This window comes from Thalassophryne amazonica, chromosome 16, assembly GCF_902500255.1.
Source record: "Thalassophryne amazonica chromosome 16, fThaAma1.1, whole genome shotgun sequence".
NCBI lineage: Eukaryota > Metazoa > Chordata > Actinopteri > Batrachoidiformes > Batrachoididae > Thalassophryne > Thalassophryne amazonica.
In genome coordinates this window covers 46,152,121-46,177,436 of record NC_047118.1, presented here as the reverse complement: position 1 = coordinate 46,177,436, position 25,316 = coordinate 46,152,121, and the positions used below count along the sequence as shown (strand labels likewise).

Genomic DNA, 25,316 nt, shown 5'->3' with positions numbered 1-25,316 from the left:
ATGGTAGTCAGAAACATATCCAGTCCAGATGAACAGCTGTGTGTTCTGTGGAAAACCTCTACTTGATAATGAAAAGATAGTGAAATTAACACAACGAGGCTGTGATAACATCCAGAGTGCAAGTGCAGGTCGAGAAGAATTACTATCTATTTCTGTTGGCCAGAAGGTGCATACTAAATGCAAAATATAATGTTCACATCATATATTCATGTAATGCATACTTTCAGCTTTGGGAGGGAAAATAAATTTATGTGAACACCATTTTGTATTAATTTTGTATGCCTTCAAAATGATATACCTAATGTGTTTAACTTTGCATCACTGTTAAACTTTGCACAACTTCAATAGTGATGACACGTTCAAGAGTTTCATATAATTATGCATAAAAATATATCATATAAATACTGTAGATACATGAATAATTATACATAAAAATGCAAAATATACAATAACAAGAGGAATCAGAGATCTGGATCATCTCCAAAATTCAGCGGAGTCTTCCATGGCCTAATATCTATCTGCTAACAGACACACAGATAAATAAATAAACGTTGATAATTTTATTATATCCTTGGTGGACGTAATAAGCTGATATTGAAAGATACATATTTTCTCAGACAAAACCACTCTTTAATAAAAGTATTTTCGGTTTTAATTCATCACTATATGGTTAATTTGATGCACTTCAGTGAGATTTAAAAGGGTCGAGGGTGGGTGTCTTTGAGACAATTTTAAGACATGTTCCCATAGTTAGATATTTCTATACTTTTGATAGGTCATAGTGCTTGAAATTTTGCACAAGATGCAACAACCAGGAAAACTAATGCAATTAGTGGTAGGTTGACCCCCATTTTGCAATATATTTACTGGACTAATTGTCCAGCCATGTCTCCATGTGTCTTTGCGTGCATTCATCTGGGTTCAGTCCGAGTAAGTCTGTGACAATAAGTCACACCTTTCTACCTAAAAACGCGTCAATTAAGGGTACATGGATAACTCATAAAAAAAAAATTAACTCTGAAGATTAAAACTCACATTTCCTGTTACATTTTGTGGCTTTTGACACTCATCGGTCTCACGGTGTGGTAGGTTTCATGGCAGGAATATTAAAGGGCCAGTGCACTGTTTATTTTTGGATTTGCGGTTTAAAAGCTGCCGAACACTGACCATTCAGCACCACAAAACTATAACTTAGAACGACAGGAAATGACTTCAGGATAAGAATTTTAAAATAATTTAAACCAGTTCATCAAAAAGAAATATTCATTATCAATGGCAAAAAGGTCATTGTTTTGGATTAAGATGACAAAACTTCCCCCTTATACAAATTTTAAATCCAGTACAACATCATCACATGGTGGGCAGATTGCAGTTTTACACCTGAGCCTTCAGTGACAACACTGTGCCGTGTATTTGAGTACTGAGTGATTGCATATCTCTCTGCACAAATCACAACACCTGTGTCACAGGTTTGATGCTGATTTTGAGGAATTAAGTAGAATTTGCAATTTTCTGCATTTACCCCATTCATTTAAAACAGTGCACATTGGGTGAAGTCAGAAAATATTGTCCATGTTTAAAGGAAATATATTTTTTTCTTTTTTTTTTAAGGAAATGTACAGCTGCAATGTGGAGTTGTTGTTCATTCAGCTGCTCCCGGTTTCGTTCAGGGTCGCCACAGTGGGTACAAACAGATCCGCATTGGTAATTGGCACAAGTTTTACACCGGATGCCCTTCCTGACGCAACTCCAGTTTTACCTGGAGAAACACACACAGCCGCTGGTGTTCCAAAGAGGTCTCCCATCCAAGTACTAACCAGATCCTGCTCTGTTTAGCTTCTGAGATCTGACGGGATCAGGCTGACACAGAGCAGAAGACAGCTGCAATGTGGAGCATTTTTTTTTAATAATTTAAAAATATACAATTATTAATTAGGTGCAAAAAAACCAATAACAACAACAACAACAAAAACAAAAACTGTGGCTAGTGGTTAGCACTATTGCCCTACAGCAAGAAGGTCCTGGAATCGCTTCCCACCTGGTCCTTTCTGTGTGTAGTTTGCATGTTCTCCCGGTGTTTCCGTGGGTTCACTCCGGATCCTCCCACTTCCAAAGACATGCAGGTTAGAGACTGTAAATTGACCATAGGTATGAGTGTGTCTGTCTATGTGTCGGCTCTATGATAGAGTGGCTCCCCGTGACCCTTAACTGGAATAAGCAGGTTCAGCAAATAGATGGAAAATAAATACATTAAACTACAGTGTGTAGAATTTATGGCTGTTTATGTGCAGAAATGCAATATAGCTTCCATAACCACCTGTTCATTAGTGTATAAGAATCAATGTGTTTTTATGAGCTTAGAATGATCCCTTCATATCTACAACATGAAGGCTGCCATGTTGATACAGTCACCCAAAAGCACTTTTCCTTTTACATTTAGCATCTGGCCCAGAAGAAAAAAGATGACTCGGTGGTTACGCCTCTATACAGTCTATTGGTTGCTCATGTAGTCTAACAAGTTTGCAAACCCTCATGTTTGTGAAACAGAAGCTCACACGCAGGGGTGCCGGAAAGGGTATGATGAAGCGCCTTGGGGCAACTGTTTGTTGTGATTTGGCGCTATATAAAAAAAAAATTGAATTGAATTGAATTGAATTGACAGAGGCCCCTAATACAATTATGATTGTAAAAATAGTTTAGACAGGAGAATAAGTGAAGGGTTGTTCAGTTCTTTCATATAGGCAAGGTAGGTCTGTGATGGAAAGTTCTGGAATGTTAGCCTATTGTCTGTTCCTAACTTTGTCCCTAAGGGCCCTGTCCCACTGGCGTTTAGGAGGATTTGCGCATGAAATGAGGAGACAAAAGCTGAGCGTCTACAACAAAGGTGGGCGGAAATGACAAATGTCCCGGGGTGGATCAGCGAATACATGAGGAAGAAAAGCGGATATAACAGGGAACAGAAGTGAAGGCGACCGCGGAGGTGCCCCCATGAGGGGCACAGCGGCCGTGATGCACTCACTCCATTCGTGCCCACTCTGTCTGCATGTGCGACATACCATTTGCGACCGTGATGTGGCCATGCTGAGCACGCGTCATATCTGTTTTGCACGCTGTCCCGGTCCGCCGCCAAGCCGCGCCAACCCGTCGGTTGCGGATATCAGCGGATGACAGGGGATATGCGGCGCGTTGGTTGTGTATGTCCTGCGTATGTCTTCAGTATGTGTTCAGGCAGTGATGCGGACCTCATCTGCAGCCAGGATTTTTGAGCAGCTCAAAAATCCTGGCTGCGGACATGCGTGCCTCTGCGGATGATCACGGACGTGTTCGGATGGCGGCCGACTCATACAGGAATGTTACACGGTTATTGCAGTTGTTTGGCGGATGTGGGCCACTTTTGTGCGCATTCCATCCGCAAATCCTCCTAAACTCCAGTGGGACAAGGCCCTAAGCTAGTTCACTTTTCTCCCCATGTTAGCTCATATTTCTGAAGAAAACTCTGGATTTATACATTTCATTGTTGTTTTAGTTAAACAGCATGTAGCAAGGTGCCCAGCTCAAAAAATGACTCATGTTCTGCACAGACATGTTGGGAGTAGCAGCACGTATGTCAGTGCCCCCCCCCAAACCCGCCCCACCTGAACAAGCCCAGGAACTCCTGAGGTGAGCCACTGTGTGTTGAATTAAATCGATTATTATGGAGAAAAACATTAAAGAATAAAAAAAAAATCATTCTGAAATAAAAAGGCTATAGACTATTTATTTCAGAATGATTTTAATACTTTAAAAAGCATCAGCTAAAACTGAAATATAATGTTTGGTCAGTAGTTTGGGACTCATCATCCTGCTTTGAAGTAGGAACAGACAACATTATTACTGTGTGCAGGCTAGGTGACTGCTTTCGATCCAATCAGAGAAATGTTTACATTTTCTAGAAATTAGAAGATGAATTAGCAACAACCAGCCTCACATATGTATTTTTGCCTGAGTATCAGTCTTGCAGCAAGTGACTGAATCTAAATGAATTTCATTGGATTTTCAGTGCTTCACCAACCAAGCAACTGTCAAATCAAGTTTTTCTTTTCACAAATATGGGAATGATAGTCAAAAATAATTTTTTGTAAAACAGTATCAACATTTTCCGCTGACTTTGGGGAGCCCAGTAAGATTCGTTTTTATGGGGTCCAAAATCCCTGGCGGTGCCCCTGCTCACGCATATTGTTTACCACAAGAGAAGTCAAAGGAACATGAATCCCTGTTGACAAAGAAATGAAAATGTGAAGAAAAACAAAATTCTTATCAGCAATGGCATAATGCAATTTGCAACCTCCTCACTAGGTGACACTAAATCTGACACACTGTAGCTTTAATATTAGGTGTCAAGGATCAAATTCTCACTTGGTGTTTTAAAAACTTATAAAGTTTGTAACTTTGGCAAAACAAGAGCCCTCCTTTATTAATGCAAAAAAAGTGTATTTTTAGGGTGCATCACCTCAGTAGTCATGGAATACTTTTGGCAACAATCAATTAAGTCCAAACCAGATGAATTACAATGTTTATGCAGTCAAATCTCAAAACTGCGGCTGCTTATTTGACACTGTAAATTCTATTATTCCAAAATAATCAGATTTAATTGATGCTTCAACAAATGTGTCATTATTTATTCCTTGAAGAAAAACAGTTTCAGTCATTCAACAGCTTCAATCACATGGAAATGTGTTTATTCTGTTGTTACTTATTACAGTAGCAACAACAACAAAATAATAATAATAATAAAAAAGACGAGACAAAGAACTTCTCTAAACAGAATCTGACAAAATGAAGACGTGAGTGTTCAAACACACACAAACAGACACAATTCCACCTCTTGATTAACTGCACTGATCTCACACATTATTTTATTTCAATAATAAAATATGTGCAGGTGTTGTGAAAGAACCAGAAAAGAGAAAAACAGAGTGCTTGTGTTTCAGTCAGTGATGGGCGTTGACTGGGGAAGGTTCAGAGGTCATGGGGTCAGAGGTGACAGGCACATGTCGGGAATGCCTGATGAGCAGGGAGCAGAGTGGCAGAATCACCACATGTAGGAATCATCATATCTGTGGAAGGACACAAACCGACAAAGAGTTCATTATAGGTCATATGAGTCTTGTTGTATGGGAGAGTCGTCATCATCATCATCATCGTGGTTTCATTTGCTGCTGCTTTCTCGAGTTTTTGGTTTATTTTCCAGAATCAAGTGCATTTCCCTTTTTATTATGTCCGTTATTTATTTGTCTGTCTGTTAACAGGATTATGTCAAAACTACCGCACAGATTTTGACAAACCTTTCACCACAGACAGATATGAGCAGTGATGCCAGTAACGCGTTACTCTAATTTGATCACTTTTTTAGTAACGAGTAATCTAGTGCGTTAATCTTTCCAAATCAGTAATCAGATTAAAGTTACTTCTCCAAGTATTATTATTATTACTATTAGTACTATTATTTTTACATTGTGGGTCGATAAGCAGCATTAAACTTGGTCCGTGGGCAGGGGGTCGGGTTCGACTGAACTGCACACTAAGTGAGCTGTGAGCTTTTCATCAGCGGTTTTTTGCAGCAGCTACGACTCGTCCTCACCTATTAAAGCGTGGTGACAACAGCACACCTGCAATGAGCTTTACAAAGACATTTTTATGCTTTTTTTTCTTCTCCGAGCTGCTCCGTATCTGCTGGTTAAAAACAGCTGATCCTCCGCGACGTGTCAACTAACACTATTTTCCACTCAAATGCACCTAAACTCTCTTTCTGAGGACCAGATGATGTGAAAACGCAATAAAACTTTCTTACCTGTTAGTCTGGTCATGTTTTCTGCATAAATAAATGTTATCCATTCTTTGTGCTCAAACGCCAAAGCAGGGGCGAATCCAGATGGAATGGGGGCGTGGGGCAAGGATGTGCCCCCCCCCACAACACACCTAGATGAAAGGTCCAGTTTTGAAGCAGTTTTTTTTACAACTACTACTACTACTTAAAATAATAATTTTGCCAAGTAAAATGTTTAGAAAGAATTTAAATGTTAGAAAGAATTTAATAGTTACATTTATAAACAATGTAGGTTAGAAATTGCAAGTTTTACTGTTACAGTGCTGTCAGCAGTTAAATATGAGGTCTAGAAAGAGGTCTTTATTTTAGTTTTTATAAAACAAGTATTTATTTTCATTGAAGTCAAGAAAGGGTGACTATAAAGTGAGTTTTGGCAAAACAGGCATCATTGTCATGTTGAGGTGGCAGAGGGTTGTTGTCCGCAGCTGGGGAAAGTAACTAAAAAGGTAACTAGTAATCTAACTTAGTTACTTTTACAATTGAGTAATCACTAAAGTAACTAAGTTACTTTTTCAAGGAGTAATCAGTAATTGGATTACTTTTTCAAAGTAACTGTGGCAACACTGGATATGATGCCATGGAAGACTCCATTAAATTTTGGAGGTGAACCAGATCCGGATCAACATTTCTGTTTATATAGGCTTTTAAGGATTATGTCAAAACTACTCCACAGATTTTCACCACAGATAGACATTAGGCCATGGAAGACTCTACTGAATTTTGGAGGTGATCTGGATCTAGATTCCGGATCAGGATTTCAATTTGTATGCTTCAGTTTGTCATATTTTGACGATTACGTCAAAAACTATTTCACAGATTTTCACCAAATTTGCACCACAGATAGATATTAGGCCATGGAAGACTCCATTAAATTTTGGAGGTGATCTAGATCCGGATCCAGATTCTGTATCAGGATTTCATTTAGTAGACTTTTAAGGATTATGTCAAAACTACTTCACAGATACAACATTCATCAGATTGTTGCTAAGGTTAGATATTCTTCATTAACAACAAATACTGACTTGGACAGTCAGGTAAAATTGCTTGCTGACTTGTTAGAAATGGCATTTTCACAGTTTTGATACAGCGTATGAATGTAGAGATGCACTGAATAAAGTGTTCATGTCTGCTAAAGACAACCAGGCTCTACAGCCACATGAACACAAACCCACATTCCAACTGTGATAATATGTAGCCTTTATCTTGTATGAGGAACATGTATTATTGTATTACGCAATTTGCTGAAAGTCCTTCAAGATAACTGGAGCTGGATCTGGACTAACTGGATGTGAATTGACACCATCATTTAATGGGTTCCTTCTTGGTCCCATGCCTCAGTCGTGCACCAACTTTCATTAAAACCAGTCCACACTTTTTTAAACAATCCTAGTGGCAGTCAAACAAACTAACTTATAAACCAACCAATCAAAATACAAGGTTAAAAAGTGAACCTCCTTGGAAGAGCTAATTTACTTCCAGTTGGTGTGCAGCATACTAGTATAAAGGTAGAGGATTTTACAATGCTGCAGTCATATTTATTTTAATGTTTCACCATGTTAATGAAGATATCATCACCACATTTGGTATAAGTACTTTTGTGGCTCAACCACTCGCAAGGGGTTTGTTTATAACTTGGCTCCCATGTAAAATAAATAAATGGGAAATTCTGTCTTTTTCTTACATACTGTAATGGAAAATGTGTTGGATATAATGTTGCTGCTTTTCTTGCAATTTTGTGAGCAGCAAACAAATGTGCCATTTCTGATCACAGCCTCTGCAGTGTCCATTGAAAAGAAAATATTTCAGTTGGTAACACTGAAATGAATTAGGTTGATCCAAAATAAATAATATTTGCACCAACTTGTGAAGTAAATTTTGACAAACTTAATGAGTGATAAAAACTGAATAAATTTAATTAGCTTCCAGAATGCTGTGGAACATTTTGGATATCCTGTGTGTAGCACGGGAGCAATTTGCTAATGTACACTGAAAAAAGAACCAACTTAATTGAACTGTTTCAACTGGTAACACCTAAATGAATTAGGATTTTTGAAATCAAATTAATAAGTTAGATTAGCACATGTGTTATTCTAATTTATTAACTAAAGTTAGTAAGTGCGATTAGCACGTTATTCTAATTTATTAACTAAAGTTAGTAAGTGCAATTAGCAAATGTGTTATTCTAATTTATTAACTTAATTTCAAAGAACTTAATTCATTTAGGTGTTACCAGTTGAAACAATTCAATGAAGTTGGTTCAAGTATTTTCTTTTTTCAGTGTAAGAAGAGCACTGAAAACAAGAATCAGCAAAAGGAAAAGCTCACACCCTATTCATAAACGCTTAAAGATGCCGCTATAACCATATTCTTACCAACAGTACATAACACTTCATTATTTTTAGTGTGGCTAGTACAGAAAGCAAGTGTATACATTTGCCAGTGTTTGTCTTTAAATGAATAACTTGTTCATTTAAAGACAAACACACAGGCCTCAATTGTCGAATTTTGTTATATATATATATATATATATATATATATATATATTCACTGTCCACCTTTGGATAGTGCCCAGATGTTTGTCTGCCTCTTGATAAAAAGCCTTTAACCAACAACCTGCCAAGATGAAGGTGATGTGCATGAGCATCCAAACCATTTATCTTGTCATTTATTACCTTGATCTCTGGTCTCTGTTACTGTTGCTGCCAAACAGCAGCTCTGCCATCATGTCCTCCTGATCAGAACGCTTTCCATACCTAGGATAGAAAAACACACACTATGTTCAAATCTATTCAAGAACATTAAATTATTACAGCCACCAAGGACGTAATAAATTTTTGTCTTTTCTATCTATCTGCACCTTCGCGAATGACTTATCAGTCCAATGCGTGAGTGACAGTCTATGCTGCATTTGTTGCATGTGTACTGTGATGCCTGCCGCCATTTAAGCAAACTGTACTGTGCATGTTCTCATGCATCAAAAAGACCACTGCAAGGAGCTTTGGGGGACAGCCAATTTTCTGCAGGAGCCTGAAGAATCCGACTGACCAAGTCAAAAGCCTTAGTCAGGTCTATGAAGGGGATGTAGAGTGGCATTTGCTGCTCTTGACACTACTCCTGCAGCTGGCAATTTGAAGAGATCATGTGCACGGTAGACTTCCCAGCTCGAAAGCCGTACTAGGACTCTGGGTAAACATGCAAGGCCATGGTCTGTAGATGCACTAAGGCAACACAGGTGAAGGCCTTCCCAGCAGTGCTGAGAAGGGAGATGCCTTGATAATTATTGCAGTCGCTTCTTTCTCCTTTGTTCTTATACAAGGTGACGATGCCCGCGTGTCCTGGGGAATGTGTCCCTGTTCCCAGCAGAGGCAGAAAAGATTGTGCAGGTGTTTTCGCAGCACAGGTTTCCCTCTCTTTAAGACTTCTGATGGGATGCCATCACTCCTTAGGGCCTTCCCACTAGCAAAGCCGTCAATGGCTTTTCCAAGCTCTTCCATGGTGGGTGGCATGTCTAGCTCTTTCATGACCAGCAGTTCTGGGATGTCCTCGAGGGCTGTGACTGACAATGTTCTGGGTTGCGTACAGCTCAAGATAGAACTCAACCCAGCACTGCAGCTGCTTCCCCTGGTCTTTGATGACTTCACCTGTCTTTGACTTGAGTGGGGCAGACGTGGAGATGGATGGGCCTGTTGTCTTCCTGATGCCATCATACATGCCTCTTGGATCCCCAGTGTCAGCAGCTGTCTGTATACTGCTGCAGAGGTTCAGTCGGTATGAGTTAGCGCAGTGGCGGGCGGTTTCAAGAACCACCTTTCTGACATGACAAAAACAAAACAACATTGAAATGCACCCCCCACCACACACACAAAGTAAATAAAAATAAAGCAATGCAAAAAAACAAAACAAAAACAAAACCTACAGACAAAAATATTAGAACAAAGTTTAAACCCTTTGTTGGCTGGTAGAAGTAAATATAAGAACTGTCTGCCATAATCACTGCAGTGAAGTGCACGCTCTCGGAATGCAACATCTAGTTGATTTGATGTGTGTTGATATGATTCATTTATCATTTTCTAAACCCACTTATTCTAGTTAAGGGTCATAGAAGCTGGTGGTTGGGGGGCGTGGCTGGAGCCATTTTAGACAGATGCATGCACTCATTCACTCTCTCGCTCAAACCTATGGTCAATTTAGAGTAATCAGTTCACATATCCTGCATGTCTTTGGAAATAGGAGGAAGCTCGAACACCTGGGGGGGGGGGGGTGTAGCCACATGAACATGTGGTCTTCTACACACAGAAAGGACTAGTCCAGAAGCAAACCTGGGACCTTCTGGCTTCAAGGTAACTGTGTTAATCACTAAGCCACCGTGCTGCCCGTAGATATGATAGTTTACCCAGTCAAAAAGGAGGATGAATTCTGACATCATGTTGCAGTGAGATAATGCCCGAGTGGGGGAACAGTTAATTAAATTTTTGATGCAGATCCAGAGCTGAATAATTTGATCATTTCCTTATTCCTTTTCTTCATCTTTCAGTTGCTCCTATTCACTCCAGCTCTCCCAACATGATGACAGCTCTGCATACAGCAGTGACACTTAGAATTCTGGCTTCAGTTTTAGCTTTATGATATCACAAAGATTTATTTTATCCTTCCCCTGCACAGAGACCAAAATAATTGAGTTTAAAATCCTCCTATGTTGGATGGCAGAGGCAATAATTATCTTTCATTATTATATGAGTGGAGGTATGAAGTCTCCATGTACACCTTCTAGATTGTTGTTGTTTCGTTCTCTGCCTGTCTGTTCAATACGATAACCCAATATTCAGCAAAGTTTTGTGAGGCAATGACTGATTGTGGGAAGACTGAGATCAGATTCAGGTGTGCATGAACCCGGTGCAAGAGTTTGTACAGGCCGTCCTTCGAGCAGGACCAGTGCCAGGTGCACCACATGGTGCCACTTATGTGCAAGAAATAAAAACCAGATGGTACGTGTGGAACCACATCGCACCGAAAAACACACCACCCGGGACGCGAACCTTTCAAAACCTCTGATTCCCAGTCAGAGACTTTACCACTGAGCTACAGAGCTATTCTTTGAAAGCCCTCATATACGACGACAGCTAAACAGTGCTTTGTCCGCGTGGAACAACCTTGCATGCTTGGCCACGACTTATGCTCCAGACAGTAGTTATCAGCAATATTGTTATTCAGCTTTCAAATGAAACTGCTAACAATATGACTCTCAGAGCTCAGTGTCTATATTAACCACACCCCCTGGGGCATGTTATGCTCCTGGTGCTTAAATGCACTGACGGGGAGGGCAGGCTTTGCTGTTCACCCTCCCACTGCAGACTTTGCACTGTGTGGGACTGGTGGGGGACTTCAAGTGTGAATAAATTACCAAAAAACCATTGCAAGACTTAGAGTCTTTATTTCACAGTGTAAAACAGGATGGGGAACATTTTTTTCCACAACAAATATTTTACATTTCCTAGTATTTCAAGAATCAACCTTATGACATCACAATGGCCCATATGCTAAATCATTAATTTTCTGAATTCTGAACCTGAAATCAGTTAAAGGTCACAGGATAGGGCTTATCACAGGGGTGACACATATAAACAGACACTCATTCACGCTCTCAGTCACACCTATGGTCTATTTTGAGTCCCCTGTTCACCTAACCCACAAATCTATGGAATTGGGAAGATGCTGGAGCACCAGGAGGAACCCACACAAACATACTGAGAAAATGCAAACTCCACACAGAAAGGACTACGTCAGATTTGAACCCAGGACTTTCTCACTATGAGGCAACAGCACGGTCCCTCACCTGTATGTGAGTTGGGGGTCCAGCGGGCCGCAGGGCCCCCGGTGGGGTCGAGGGGGCTTTTTGAGGATTTCGAGGGGTAAAAAGCTACATAAATTTCATTTGAAACCCAAAATGTATCATTTTAGGAAATACATTTTTATATACACTCAACAAAAATATAAACGCAACACTTTTGGTTTTGCTCCCATTTTGTATGAGATGAACTCAAAGATCTAAAACTTTTTCCACATACACAAAATCACCATTTCCCTCAAATATTGTTCACAAACCAGTCTAAATCTGTGATAGTGAGCACTTCTCCTTTGCTGAGATAATCCATCCCACCTCACAGGTGTGCCATATCAAGATGCTGATTAGACACCATGATTAGTGCACAGGTGTGTCTTAGACTGTCCACAATAAAAGGCCACTCTGAAAGGTGCAGTTTTGTTTTATTGGGGGGGGATACCAGTCAGTATCTGGTGTGACCACCATTTGCCTCATGCAGTGCAACACATCTCCTTCGCATAGAGTTGATCACGTTGTCAATTGTGGCCTGTGGAATGTTGGTCCACTCCTCTTCAATGGCTGTGCGAAGTTGCTGGATATTGGCAGGAACTGGTACACGCTGTCGTATATGCCGGTCCAGAGCATCCCAAACATGCTCAATGGGTGACATGTCCGGTGAGTATGCCGGCCATGCAAGAACTGGGACATTTTCAGCTTCCAAGAATTGTGTACAGATCCTTGCAACATGGGGCCGTGCATTATCCTGCTGCAACATGAGGTGATGTTCTTGGATGTATGGCACAACAATGGGCCTCAGGATCTCATCATGGTATCTCTGTGCATTCAAAATGCCATCAATGAAATGCACCTGTGTTCTTCGTCCATAACAGACGCCTGCCCATGCCATAACCCCACTGCCGCCACCATGGGCCACTCGATCCACAACTTTGACATCAGAAAACCGCTCACCCACACGACCCACACACGCTGTCTGCCATCTGCCCTGGACAGTGTGAACCGTGATTCATCCGTGAAGAGAACACCTCTCCAACGTGCCAAATGCCAGCGAATGTGAGCATTTGCCCACTCAAGTCGGTTACGACAACGAACTTGAGTCAGGTCGAGACCCCGATGAGGACGACGAGCATGCAGATGAGCTTCCCTGAGACGGTTTCTGACAGTTTGTGCAGAAATTCTTTGGTTATGCAAACCGATTGTTTCGCCAGCTGTCCGAGTGGCTGGTCTCAGACGATCTTGGATCTTATTGTGGGCAGTCTATGGCACACCTGTGCACTAATCATGGTGTCTAATCAGCATCTTGATATGGCACACCTGTGAGGTGGGATGGATTATCTCAGCAAAGGAGAAGTGCTCACTATCACAGATTTAGACTGGTTTGTGAACAATATTTGAGGGAAATGGTGATTTTGTGTATGTGGAAAAAGTTTTAGATCTTTGAGTTCATCTCATACAAAATGGGAGCAAAACCAAAAGTGTTGCGTTTATATTTTTGTTGAGTGTACAAATAGTCTTTGCTTGGGATTGGATCAGTTGCCATAACAACCACCCAGGAAGAACCAAGATAACATTAATGCAAACTTTATGCCTGCCTGTCGGTTGCGAATGACGCAACTGACAGGCGTGAAAAAACTCACGCATGCGCACGAAGGTTCAAGCTTGGCTGATGCAAGCGCACATGATTCAAATCCATATAGTTTTTCAAAAAATAAAAAGGTCAGATAGTTTACTAACAGACCTCATATTTAGCGGTATTAATATTCACGTTTACATTATGAATATGTACATATATGTACGTTATGTATTAAAATAGCGGTATTTAATTTGGCGACCTTGTTTAACTCGCAAAATTCGCATAATAAATCCCACGTGAATATTTGCACCTTTACAGTATTTGCAACAGGAAGGAGAAGCTCCCTTTATTTCTCAGCTTATACATACAAACATGTTTTTACAAACCAGACAAGTGTAATTGTGTGTCTACATGGGTATTTACAAGCCTACTAATCTGTTTGATATCAGAGGAGGATAGGGACCAGGGAGCAAAAATTATCAACCCCCATGGGAAAAGTTTATCTAGCAGTTTCCCCTTTCATCACTTAAGGGATTACTCTGGCAGAGGAAATTGAAACTTGAGGGTGTGTGATAATAGCTGTGTAACAGTTAGTGCTTGTTGCTTATTATCAATGGAAAGAAAATACATAACGTTGATATCCAGATCATAAAAAAAAAAAAAAAAAAATCAGCAGAATTCTCTGGGGGGGGGGGGGTTCGGTTGAACCCCCTGAACCCCCTCTATATACGGACATGATACCAGAAAGCAGTGTTGCTGCCCATTTTGTCAGAGTTTTTTTTTTTTGTCAGTCTGTTGTTGTAGCATAAAAGCACAGCGGTTAAAGTATCTTGTGAAATAGTTGAACAAAAGTTGTAACTTTTGTCCTTGGATGGTTTTCTGTTCCCTGTATTTCTCCATGGTGTTTTTAATCCACCTGTTTTCCCTGCCAGTGCTCTTAATGTTCTCATTTCACAGTCTGTTTCATCCTGCGTGCCACGTCTCTCTTTCTATGCACATGCTTTACGTGAGCGTCATTTCCAGTATTATTTTGTCCTGGCTGGATGAGTCACATTACCTTCACCAGATGGAAACCAGAAGCCTTTAACAAATTTTTTTTTATTTGCTTGTTTTTGCCAAATACCACTACTCAACAACAGCCCTACAGCGTGACCTGTAGCTCCTCTGTTTTCCCATCAGCAACCTGTTCCACCTCTCCCTATGACCCCGGCACCTAATCTTACGCTTCGTTAATCTCTCCCTGTGTATTTGTGTGTAGCGTTGCCCTGAAGGAAAGCAATCAAATGGCTCACACTGTCAGTGGGAGTTGCTGCACTGAGCAACACATCAGAACAGAAAATGTTTTTCCGCTGATAATGGTCTGCCTCCACCCATTTCTCTCTTAAGGTCTTACTCTCTGGCTGCCTTTCTGCTTTGTATTTTCCTGTTGTTCTCTGCCATTAATGGCTCCTTTCCATTCCTTCTTTGTCCATCAAGTGGTGGTTTTACTTCTTGCATTCCTTGACATTTTGTCACAGTTGTACGTGGAAAGTTTCCTTCTGCATCTACGTCATGTAAAACAGTTGACAGTGTGGAAAAATGTATCTCAAACTGAACCCAGTCACCTTGAGGAGTGAGGTGTTTGTGGGATGGGGTAATACCAAAGAGAAAACTACAAGAACTACAGCACTGATTCATCCCTTGACAGTGTGCCACCAAGGAGGCAGCACCAAATTGACAAACTTGCAGCAACTCGGGTAAAAAGTCAGAATAACAAATGTAATGCCCAACTGGTTTGTGTACTTGTTATGTAAGCCTCTGTGCTGCTGTGGAAAGGGCTTACTAGCTTGGCAGATAAGTGTAAAATATCACCACATCTGTGCATTTTATGATAAAAGTGCCACATTATGCACAGACATTGTTTGATATATAATAAATTTTAGATGTTATGCTGTGCTCAATTTTACCCCCTGAGGGTAATAAATAGCAGAAGCTAAGATGGCCAACATGCCACTCTGGAATATCTTCAAAATGCTCTGTCTTTATTACAACATGCTATACAGACACACAAGAAGTGTTGTTTTCTGTTTTTTTTCCCCTCTCTCTCTCAGTGTTGAATCCATTCCATCCACAATCACACTGATTAAAAAAAGCATAGCATGATATCTAATTAAAATAATCCAATGTTTGTGTTGTATGGCTGGGGGGCCTGGCTGCCTTTTTTGTTTCTGTCTTTTGTTTTTCCTTCCAGGTGGCTTGCATTTGGGACTGAGTGGCTGTGTAGCTGAGTTTATCAGGACCTCACCCTGATCACCTGAGGCTGATCACCTGCGGCTCATCAGGACTCACAGCTGTGGTGCATATACATGGATTGGAACATGGTGGCATTTAAGACTGGAGTACACAGTGTGTATTTGCCAGAGACTCGACCTTGTGACCAGACGGGTGAGATCGTCGTCTCGGGAGCCATCTCATCATCAGTGGATGCAGAGAACGTCCAGGTTTGATGCACGGTCTGTGAAAGAGGAGGGGGTGAGGTCTCACGCTCGTCAGCACACTTCCTGAGGTACGTTAGATTTTGTGACTAACATTTATACAGTCAGTAAATGTGGTGTCCCTCACACCTTATTATATTGAGCTGTATGTTGGTCGTTTAAATCAGCTACCACTGCAGTGGAGTTTTGTGAACAGGGTGTTCCATGCCTGCAGGGTGGGAAGCTGATTAGTAATTAAGCCAGGAAGTGTTTGCTGTTTGTGCACCTTTGAGCGTTCTCTCTGTGTGTTGAGTGTGGACTCACATAATGATTCCTTCTTTCACAGACTCGGTTTGTCGCGGCCACCTGGGGGGTGTCGGCGGGGTCCTTGGGTCCGAACCAGTTCTGGCTCCGGACCGTTAGCGCTGCTGGGAGCGCACCGCAATCCACCACGCCAGACCGCGCACTTTTATATTTTTCACAGCACTGTTATGTTCATTAAACTCTGTTATCCTTTGTACCGTGCTCTGCTTATTTTATACTGGGTCCTTCAAACGCTGGTCGGTTCTCCGGGCTGCGTCCGACACATAACAGTTTGTGCAGAATTTGGTGTGTTTATTGTAAAACACAATCATTACACATATCTGCCAAGTTATACAGTACCAATCAAAAGTTTGGACACATGGCTAGAGAAATGCACCACATGACCAAAATGCTATAGCTGACATTCTTTTCCAATGCTAGGCGTATCCAAGGATCCTCTGATGAGATTTAACGCTAAAGACATCCGTTTATCATCCGTTCATCATCCAAATATCACAAACAGACAGGAAGCATCAGCACACCAAAACATGGACCTTTGTTTTCCTGCCACAATATCAGCATCATCAAATAGCTCTGTGCAGTGTCGTGACCTCATGACACCATAAGCTCATCCCAGGTGTCTCTTTGAACCCAGAGACATGAACATCATTACCAAAATAAGTAAACATCCATTATCTTAATTCTGGACAATCACAAACCCAGAGAAAATGCATACAAACAAGAAGTATGGCAGGATGAGGGGTGGGGGGGGCACAGATTTGTGATGATAGTTGATAATGTTTCTCCAGATTGGGCCTTCGAAAGCCAAAAGCCTTCATATTATGTTATTTGAGATACTCAGCTGCTCTTTTTCACAACTCTCGAGTGACCAAACTTTCTTCTTTGACTTCTGCGACATAGCGGGGTATCTAAATATCAATGAGCTATTTGACTTTCATGGCGTTGGATGAATATGGCTTCTCTGTCTGTCTCACATTTAAAATATTGCCATCTACCAATTCCATATGAGGCGCTTTTATACCTTAAAGGAGCAGGCCTCAGTTCAGACCAGCTCTAACTGGATTTGGGATTCTTTCTTGACTCCATCTGTACCACTTTTATTGCTCTGGTCCCATTGATTTGGAGGCCTGGAGGTTTTGGAGAGATGGCGGTAATCTAATCTACTGATCTGCCACCATGTGCGGTGAATGGCCGGGTGGAAGAGGAAAGCACATCAGCCAGACAAACTGAGCTCCAGGCTTAAGTATGAGTGCGCAACTCACAGAACTCCATCGGGGTAACGACTGCCGCATGAATCAAAATGACAAGATCTCTAGACTAAAGGAGCAAAACACAAGATGGAAAACGTGCAGTCAGATGAAGTTTACCTGATCTTTACCTGTATCAACCAAACAAAACAGTTTGAAAAAGGTTTACCCGAACTTACCTTTTACTCTTTTCTCAAAAAGCCTCAGATGATCATTAAATCATTTTAACCAACATTCTTGAACTGCGAGCATTAATTAAAGACATTATGTGTGAAGCTTTTTAGTTTATTGTAAATTATCAATTAATTGTATAGAACTCATTTTGTATCATGACTCAGCTACAGACATTTTTTGTGACAGTTGTCCTTTTTTCTTCATCCTGACAGCATTGATCATAGACTTTGAGATAGTTAGATATTTTTAATCAGTATTCTGTTGTAGTGACATTCTTATAACTACAAATATAACCCAATGCTAAAATACCCTTGGTCGTATGAGCATTGTCTTCTTTATGATTTGCAGTTATTTAATTGGTTCAAGGTATATATAAGTATACATTTATTGTTATTTACATTAATTATTAAGATCCTGTTGTCCTACTTGCAATTTGTACATATTCAATAAAGCCCCTCTATCGATCAACCAATCAATCATAAACAATATTTACGTTTGTGAACTTTTGACAAGAGCGGAAGTTAGCAGAAGTTAGCGTGTACGCTGCCATCTACAAAATGCCATTTAAAATCATTCTGGAGGTGTTATCAGGTTACAAAAAAAAAAAAAAAAAAAAAAACGAACAGAATTTTCAGTTTTAGAAGCTATACGTAACAACATACATAACATAATATATACTCAACAAAAATATAAACGCAACACTTTTGGTTTTGCTCCCATTTTGTATGAGATGAACTCAAAGATCTAAAACTTTTTCCACATACACAATATCACCATTTCCCTCAAATATTGTTCACAAACCAGTCTAAATCTGTGATAGTGAGCACTTCTCCTTTGCTGAGATAATCCATCCCACCTCACAGGTGTGCCATATCAAGATGCTGATTAGACACCATGATTAGTGCACAGGTGTGCCTTAGACTGCCCACAATAAAAGGCCACTCTGAAAGGTGCAGTTTTGTTTTATTGGGGGGGGATACCAGTCAGTATCTGGTGTGACCACCATTTGCCTCATGCAGTGCAACACATCTCCTTCGCATAGAGTTGATCAGGTTGTCAACTGTGGCCTGTGGAATGTTGGTCCACTCCTCTTCTCATCACGGTATCTCTGTGCATTCAAAATGCCATCAATAAAATGCACCTGTGTTCTTCATCCATAACATTGACATCAGAAAACCGCTCACCCACACGACGCCACACACGCTGTCTGCCATCTGCCCTGAACAGTGTGAACCGGGATTCATCCATGAAGAGAACACCTTTCCAACGTGCCAAACATCAGCGAATGTGAGCATATGCCCACTCAAGTCGGTTACGACGACGAACTGGAGTCAGGTCGAGACCCCGATGAGGACGACGAGCATGCAGATGAGCTTCCCTGAGATGGTTTCTGACAGTTTGTGCAGAAATACTTTGGTTATGCAAACCGATTGTTTCAGCAGCTGTCCCAGTGGCTGGTCTCAGACGATCTTGGAGGTGAACATGCTGGATGTGGAGGTCCTGGGCTGGTGTGGTTACACGTGGTCTGCGTTTGTGAGGCGGGTTGGATGTACTGCCAAATTCTCTGAAACGCCTTTGGAGACGGCTTATGGTAGAGAAATGAACATTCAATACACGAGCAACAGCTCTGGTTGACATTCCTGCTGTCAGCATGCCAACTGCACCGCTCCCTCAAATCTTGCGACATCTGTGGCATTGTGCTGTGTGATAAAACTGCACCTTTCAGAGTGGCCTTTTATTGTGGGCAGTCTAAGGCACACCTGTGCACTAATCATGGTGTCTAAATAGCATCTTGATATGGCACACCTGTGAGGTGGGATGGATTATCTCAGCAAAGGAGAAGTGCTCACTAGCACAGATTTAGACTGGTTTGTGAACAATATTTGAGGGAAATGGTGATATTGTGTATGTGGAAAAGGTTTTAGATCTTTGAGTTCATCTCATACAAAATGGGAGCAAAACCAAAAGTGTTGCGTTTATATTTTTGTTGAGTATGACAAAGAGATTATATTTACACACAAACAAAACACAGTTTTTCAGCTAGCTACCAGCCTATGACATCATCACGCTAACATCTTCTAAATGTCTTGTAAATGACTTCAGAGGTGTTATTAGGTTCCAAAAATGGCGTTGTCAGGTTTAGAAGTGTTTATTTCTTGCTTGCTTTTACAGAATATATGAGAAAAATATTATAATAAACACATAAATGAAGCATTTTTAAAGAGACCTGCCACTGACTTCATGGTGCTGCTCGACTGATTGGCTGTCACCTCCACGACTCCAAAAAAACAACAAAAAAAATCAAAAACAAAAAACAAAACAAAAAAAAAACCCGAACAGATTGAAACAGAATGCGGCATTTTAACCTCTTAATACAGATCAGTGTTAGCCACCTTTGAACTTGTCCAAGGTCTGTGTCCCAAGAATGTTCCCTGTGAATTTGAAGACTCTGGCAGCAATAGGACTGGGTTTATACTGAGCACAGATAGACAGACGGACGCAAAGTTTTTACAGTACCCGATGGACATATTTGATTACCTCGGGTAAAAACAAAATCAATCTCACCTGACTGAAATATTTCATTATCACCTTTCTCTTTCCTCATTTGCCACTTTCTTAAAATGTACAGACAGTTGCCCAGTTCCGGATCACCTTTTTTAAAGTCCCGCTATACGGAGCCATAATGCAACTGAATGTCCTTTATTGTGTATTGTTGTATTGGGTATTTCAATGTTATTTAGCTGAAAACATCTGGGTGGTGTAGCGGTTCTACTTAAAGTGTGAAGCCACTTTATGTGTGGTGCAAACATTTGGCAGAAACTGATCACTTTTGCCAGTTCTGGATCACGGCACTCTGCATCACTTTGGGGACATTCCTGGCATCTGGCTGGAGCCCTTCTAATGCAGAATGATACACACTGTGCCCGAGAATGTGTTTTGAACACAAAATGATAGAAATTATACTTATTAAATGAGAATGTACTTAGTTTCGAAAAGCACTGTTATACGTTTTTACGAGCAAAAAATGAAGTGTGAAGGTGAGATTTCTCCCGAATTAAAAAGTAAAAGCCCCCACATTCATGCCCATTCATGATTTTGAGATGAGCACCGAAGTCCACAAGGCTCACAACTACAGACACGAGGCTGCTGCTTCAGTGATCCGCAACCCGCAAATTTTCGCGTCGGAGATAAATGCGCGCAGCAATTAAACAGCAAGACATAACACACTGACATTTTCTACCCAAGTAAGTAAGTATTTTCCCACTCTAGAACCAGAAACACCGAATGGCTAACTCACCTTTGCTACGTTTTAGAGATCGTTACTTTAAAACTTGCAGGAATGAGTGAGTCAGAAAAAGCGCGCACACCGCAGACACAGGGATGTTTTGATTCCTCTGCTGATCACAAGGATGGCTGGATCCGGTCGAGCTTGTGGTCATTTGTAGACAAAACATCAATCTTTCCACTGGTACCGAGTATTAGCTTATTTGTGATGATTACGAGAAATGGCGGCACAAAAACTACAGCAGTGATCCGGAACTGGCAATGATCCGGAACTGGGCAAGTGACTGTATTGTGCACATTAAATGAGCTGAGGATTACTGAGTTTACTCATTCCAATCAGGACGTTGATATTTATTTTGAAACTTTTAATTAACCATAGGTGTGCGTTCAGGTGTAAATGTGTTTTTTTGTCTATATGTGGCCATGCGATAGACTGGTGTTCTGTCCAGGGTGTACCCCGCCTCACACCCTGTGACTGCTGGGATAGGCTCCAGCTCCCCATGACCCTTAACTGGAGTAAGTAGGTATAGAATATAAATCAATGATATTTCATTAATTGATTTATTTATCTACACTAAAGGGAAACATAAGCAACAAACAGTGGCTAAATTGAACAATTTTTCTTTTCTTAAAGAGACAGTGTTGTAGGGTTTAGTATTAACTAGTGGTGAGGTTGTCAATTGCATTATGTCAACACTGGCCTTGATTTTTGTTTCCTTCAAGTTTTTGCTTCTTTAGCAATGGGGATTTATGCTCCCTTGCCTTCCCTTGTGAAACACAATATGCATCGCAAAAATGATTCCTCTCAAACTTGTTAGCCTGCACTAGCAACCGGTAGACATAAGAGAGAAACCACTGATTGCGCTGCTTTATTCTCCAGTCTTGTTGACATGCTGCAAAATGTGAAAGGTGAAACAAGCATGTCTCTTTTTGGCAAATGTATCATCTACGGTTGTCAAGGATTGAATTGGATCACAATCAGATCATGTTTGGATCAACAATTAAAAGATGATACTACTTTGCTATCCATTTTGAAAAAGAACTTAATGAGCAATGAAAATAAAGAACATTTCTCTGTGATCCTGACTCAAAGCAAGATGGTCAATGGTTTACATAATGTTTTAAAATAACATAACTGTTACATTAAATATGAACTGTATCAGTAACTAAAAAACACGTTTTGTCAAAATCATGTGCTTGAGTGCAAACACACACCTGCCTGCATGCCATCCATGTGTTTGTGCTGTGCGTGTGTGCACGTGTACCTCTGCCGGGTGATCAGGTTGATGTAGTGTCTCAGAGCAGTGTAGTACTTGGCCAGCTCTTCGGGTGGGGCATCTTCTCCGGGGTTCTCAGGTTTTGGGGGGTAAGCGTCTGTCAGCGTTCCCAGACACACCAACACACACAGTACCAACGCCACCAGCACCGCCCATGGCTTCAGCATCATGGCCATCTGTGACAAAGCGCCAAGGTGCCAACGTGTAAATATGGCCACAGTTATGATGACGTTTTGTGACATTACAAAGGAAACAGCAGCTTGAAATGAGGCAAATTACAATTAAAATCCAGAGGAAAGAAATAAAATTTTGCCTGTGTGTGTGGGTCATCTGCAGTCACAGATGTTTGATTGAGGCTGATCACACATAAGAAACCTCTGAAGGATATAGAGTCCAATTTCAATGACAGAAGGTTTTCCTTTTCCACTGCAACATTATCATTAAAGCTCCTGTGGCTGAGAGCAGCAGGTTTTAACTCCATTTTTGCTCAGGAGACATTAACTCACTTTATGTTTGTTTACAAGTAGAGGTGCATAAAGGAGCTAAAATATCATACAAAATAAAACCAAACAACCACCAGCTGTGCATTCTGAATTACTCTGAGGCTGTAAACTGGGGAAAGGAAACTAATTTCACACATCAGAGAGGTTCTGAAATGACTGGGTTTTTTTTTTAATGGAAATGGCATTATTTAATCTGGTATGTTGCTGAGGATGCTTCTTTATTCAGCAGCCTAGAATTTTCATAGAAGTGTACAATGTTAAAAACAAAGTTGAGAAAACATTTTGAATTTACTAAATTTAAAAACAAAACATCAAACAAGTGTTTTAGAGTTGTGCAACAAGTTGGATTGAGCTATTAAGTTTACCCAATTTGGTAAAAAGTACTGTTTGAGCTTTTTTATTATTATTATTATTATTGTCGTCGTCACTGTGTCACAGAAAATCAATTAAAATGTCTAAACATTGCTACTCCAGTAATTAAAAAATAAACACACACACACACACACACACATATATATATATATATATATATATATAAAGAGTTCAGATGCAAAACACAGTAAGTAAGTACTTTTTTTCCAATCAATAAAATGAAAACAGTTTGTTCAAATTCTTTCATATTTTGCACACTGATGGTCCCCTTGACAGCCAAGTACATGTTGGCCTTAATTAAAAATTTATGGTTTTGGAGATACTGGGTTTTGCATCTGAACTCTTCATTTTATTTATATATATATACATATATATATATATATATATATATATATATATATATATATATATATATATATATATATATATATATATATATACATATATATATATATACACATATATATATATATATATATATATATATACACACACACCACTAAATTGGGTAGGATTACTTTGAATGAATACATGTGGATTACATGTATGTACATACATTTGGATTACTTGTAATCTGATTACATTTCAAAGTAATCCTACCCAACCTTGGATATATATATATATATATATATATATATATATATATGCATGCACACAAACACACTTTTATGCAGACAGTTGAAGATAAAGCAGGTTGGTGTGTTTCTGAGCTGTCCGTGGTGCTGAAAACAGCCTGATTCTGTGCCTTTCCATCCCGCTGTCTTCTCTCAGTAAAATTATTTGCAGTTCATTATTATTAACCTTTATGACAGAAGCTACATGCTAACCTTTGCAGTGTTAAATCAACACCATGTCCGAGTGTATTTGGTCACTCTCAAAATATTGGTAAACAGCGCAGATTCAACTGTAAAGTTGATTTAACACGATGGCATATTGGTTTTAACGCTGATGGAGTTGATTTGTTTCTCTTTTGAGTGGGTTCAAACACACCCAGACACGGAGTTAATATAACACTGTGTACGGAATTAAAATTCTGCTCATAACGTCAAACCTGCTACTGTAAAAAAAAAAGAAAAAGAAAAAAGCTTTAACTCCTTATGTGAAACACGGAAATCTTCCAACTCTTAACATTCTTCAGATCTTCAGAATAGAATCCTCTAACCAGCGCGACTCTGGATTCCTGTGTAATTATTCGTGGAAAAAAAAAAAAAAAAAAAAACGGTTTGAGACTTTGCCATTAATCAGCGCGATATACGTATGGGCAGTTTAAAGACTTTTATTTTGAAAGTTCTGCACGTAAAAGTTGAATATTGTTCGCTTGCCAAACACACGTATTCTCAAAATGTTTAAAAAGCTAAGATAAATGGTTTATAACGCAACCGAAGTGTTTTAGTACTGTTATGAACAGAAAAGTACAATGAATGTATAAATTACAAAATTAAATCACCCGCACGTGTCGGGAACAAATGCGCACCGTTTCCAACTAATAGCGCTGCGCTGGAAGTTCCAGTTTTACTCACTGACTTACTTTGAGAAATCCTTGAATGTTTGGGGTAGAAGTCAGACCAACAGGTGGATTGTGGCTCTCTGGCTGCTTTCTGCCGTGCACGTCTCTCCTCGCGCCTTCGGTCCGGATCAGTTGCCAGTCTGCAGGTGGCTGCACCTTGGCTCCAAACACCAGCTGAGGTGATTTATATGTTTCACAGGCACCAGGAGGAGGGAGGGTGCGTGCGTGCGCGCGTGCAGGAGAAGGAGGTGGGTGAGGAGGCCACGTGCGTCAGATAGCGATGATGGAGACGTTACTAAGGCGCCGATCACGCAGTCAGATCCTCTGGTTTTAAGTAAACAAATTATATTTTGGGCTAACAAACTCCAGCAGTGAGAGTGAGAAAGAAAAAAGTTTGAACATTTGTGGCAGAAAGAAAGAAATTAATAATTAAGAAAATCTACACAAAGCCAAACATTACTACTGGCCATCATCTCTAGAAAGCTTCAAAGATAATAATAAATTCATCTGGACACATAACCCCGCTAATAACAACAACAACAACAAAAAAAAACTATTTTTGATCAGAAATCAATAACAAAATGCAATATAAACTAAGGAGGAAATCAAAAAGGACATTATTCTGTTTGGGAACAGCAGGTTCTTCAACCTTGTGATAGTTCATCCATTCACTGATTTTAATTAATTCATCCCTTACCTTCTCCATGAAGGCATGTTTTCACCCATATGTTTTTGTAAAAAAAAAAATTACTCAAAAACACATGGACTAAGTTTGTTGAAACTTGGATGTGTGATTTTGCATGTCATATAAGAACACATCAAATTTATCTGCAGATCCAGATCCAGAAAAGGTCTTCATTATTTTTCCCTTAGTAGTCATTGCAAGGCCAGCTTTG

At 40.1% G+C, this 25,316-nt stretch overlaps 1 protein-coding gene across 1 annotated transcript; it reads right to left on the bottom strand.

Annotated features, from left to right (window-relative positions):
• Nucleotides 1-4,625: 4,625 nt before the first annotated feature.
• pyya (peptide YYa) lies at nucleotides 4,626-24,590 on the bottom strand. The gene is made up of 4 exons (XM_034191171.1): nucleotides 24,442-24,590; nucleotides 22,027-22,214; nucleotides 8,539-8,619; nucleotides 4,626-5,096 (listed from the first exon to the last, which is right to left on the bottom strand). The coding sequence occupies exons 2-4, from the start codon at nucleotides 22,212-22,214 to the stop codon at nucleotides 5,072-5,074; spliced, it is 294 nt and encodes a 97-aa protein (XP_034047062.1). The 5' UTR covers nucleotides 24,442-24,590; the 3' UTR covers nucleotides 4,626-5,071.
• Nucleotides 24,591-25,316: the final 726 nt, after the last annotated feature.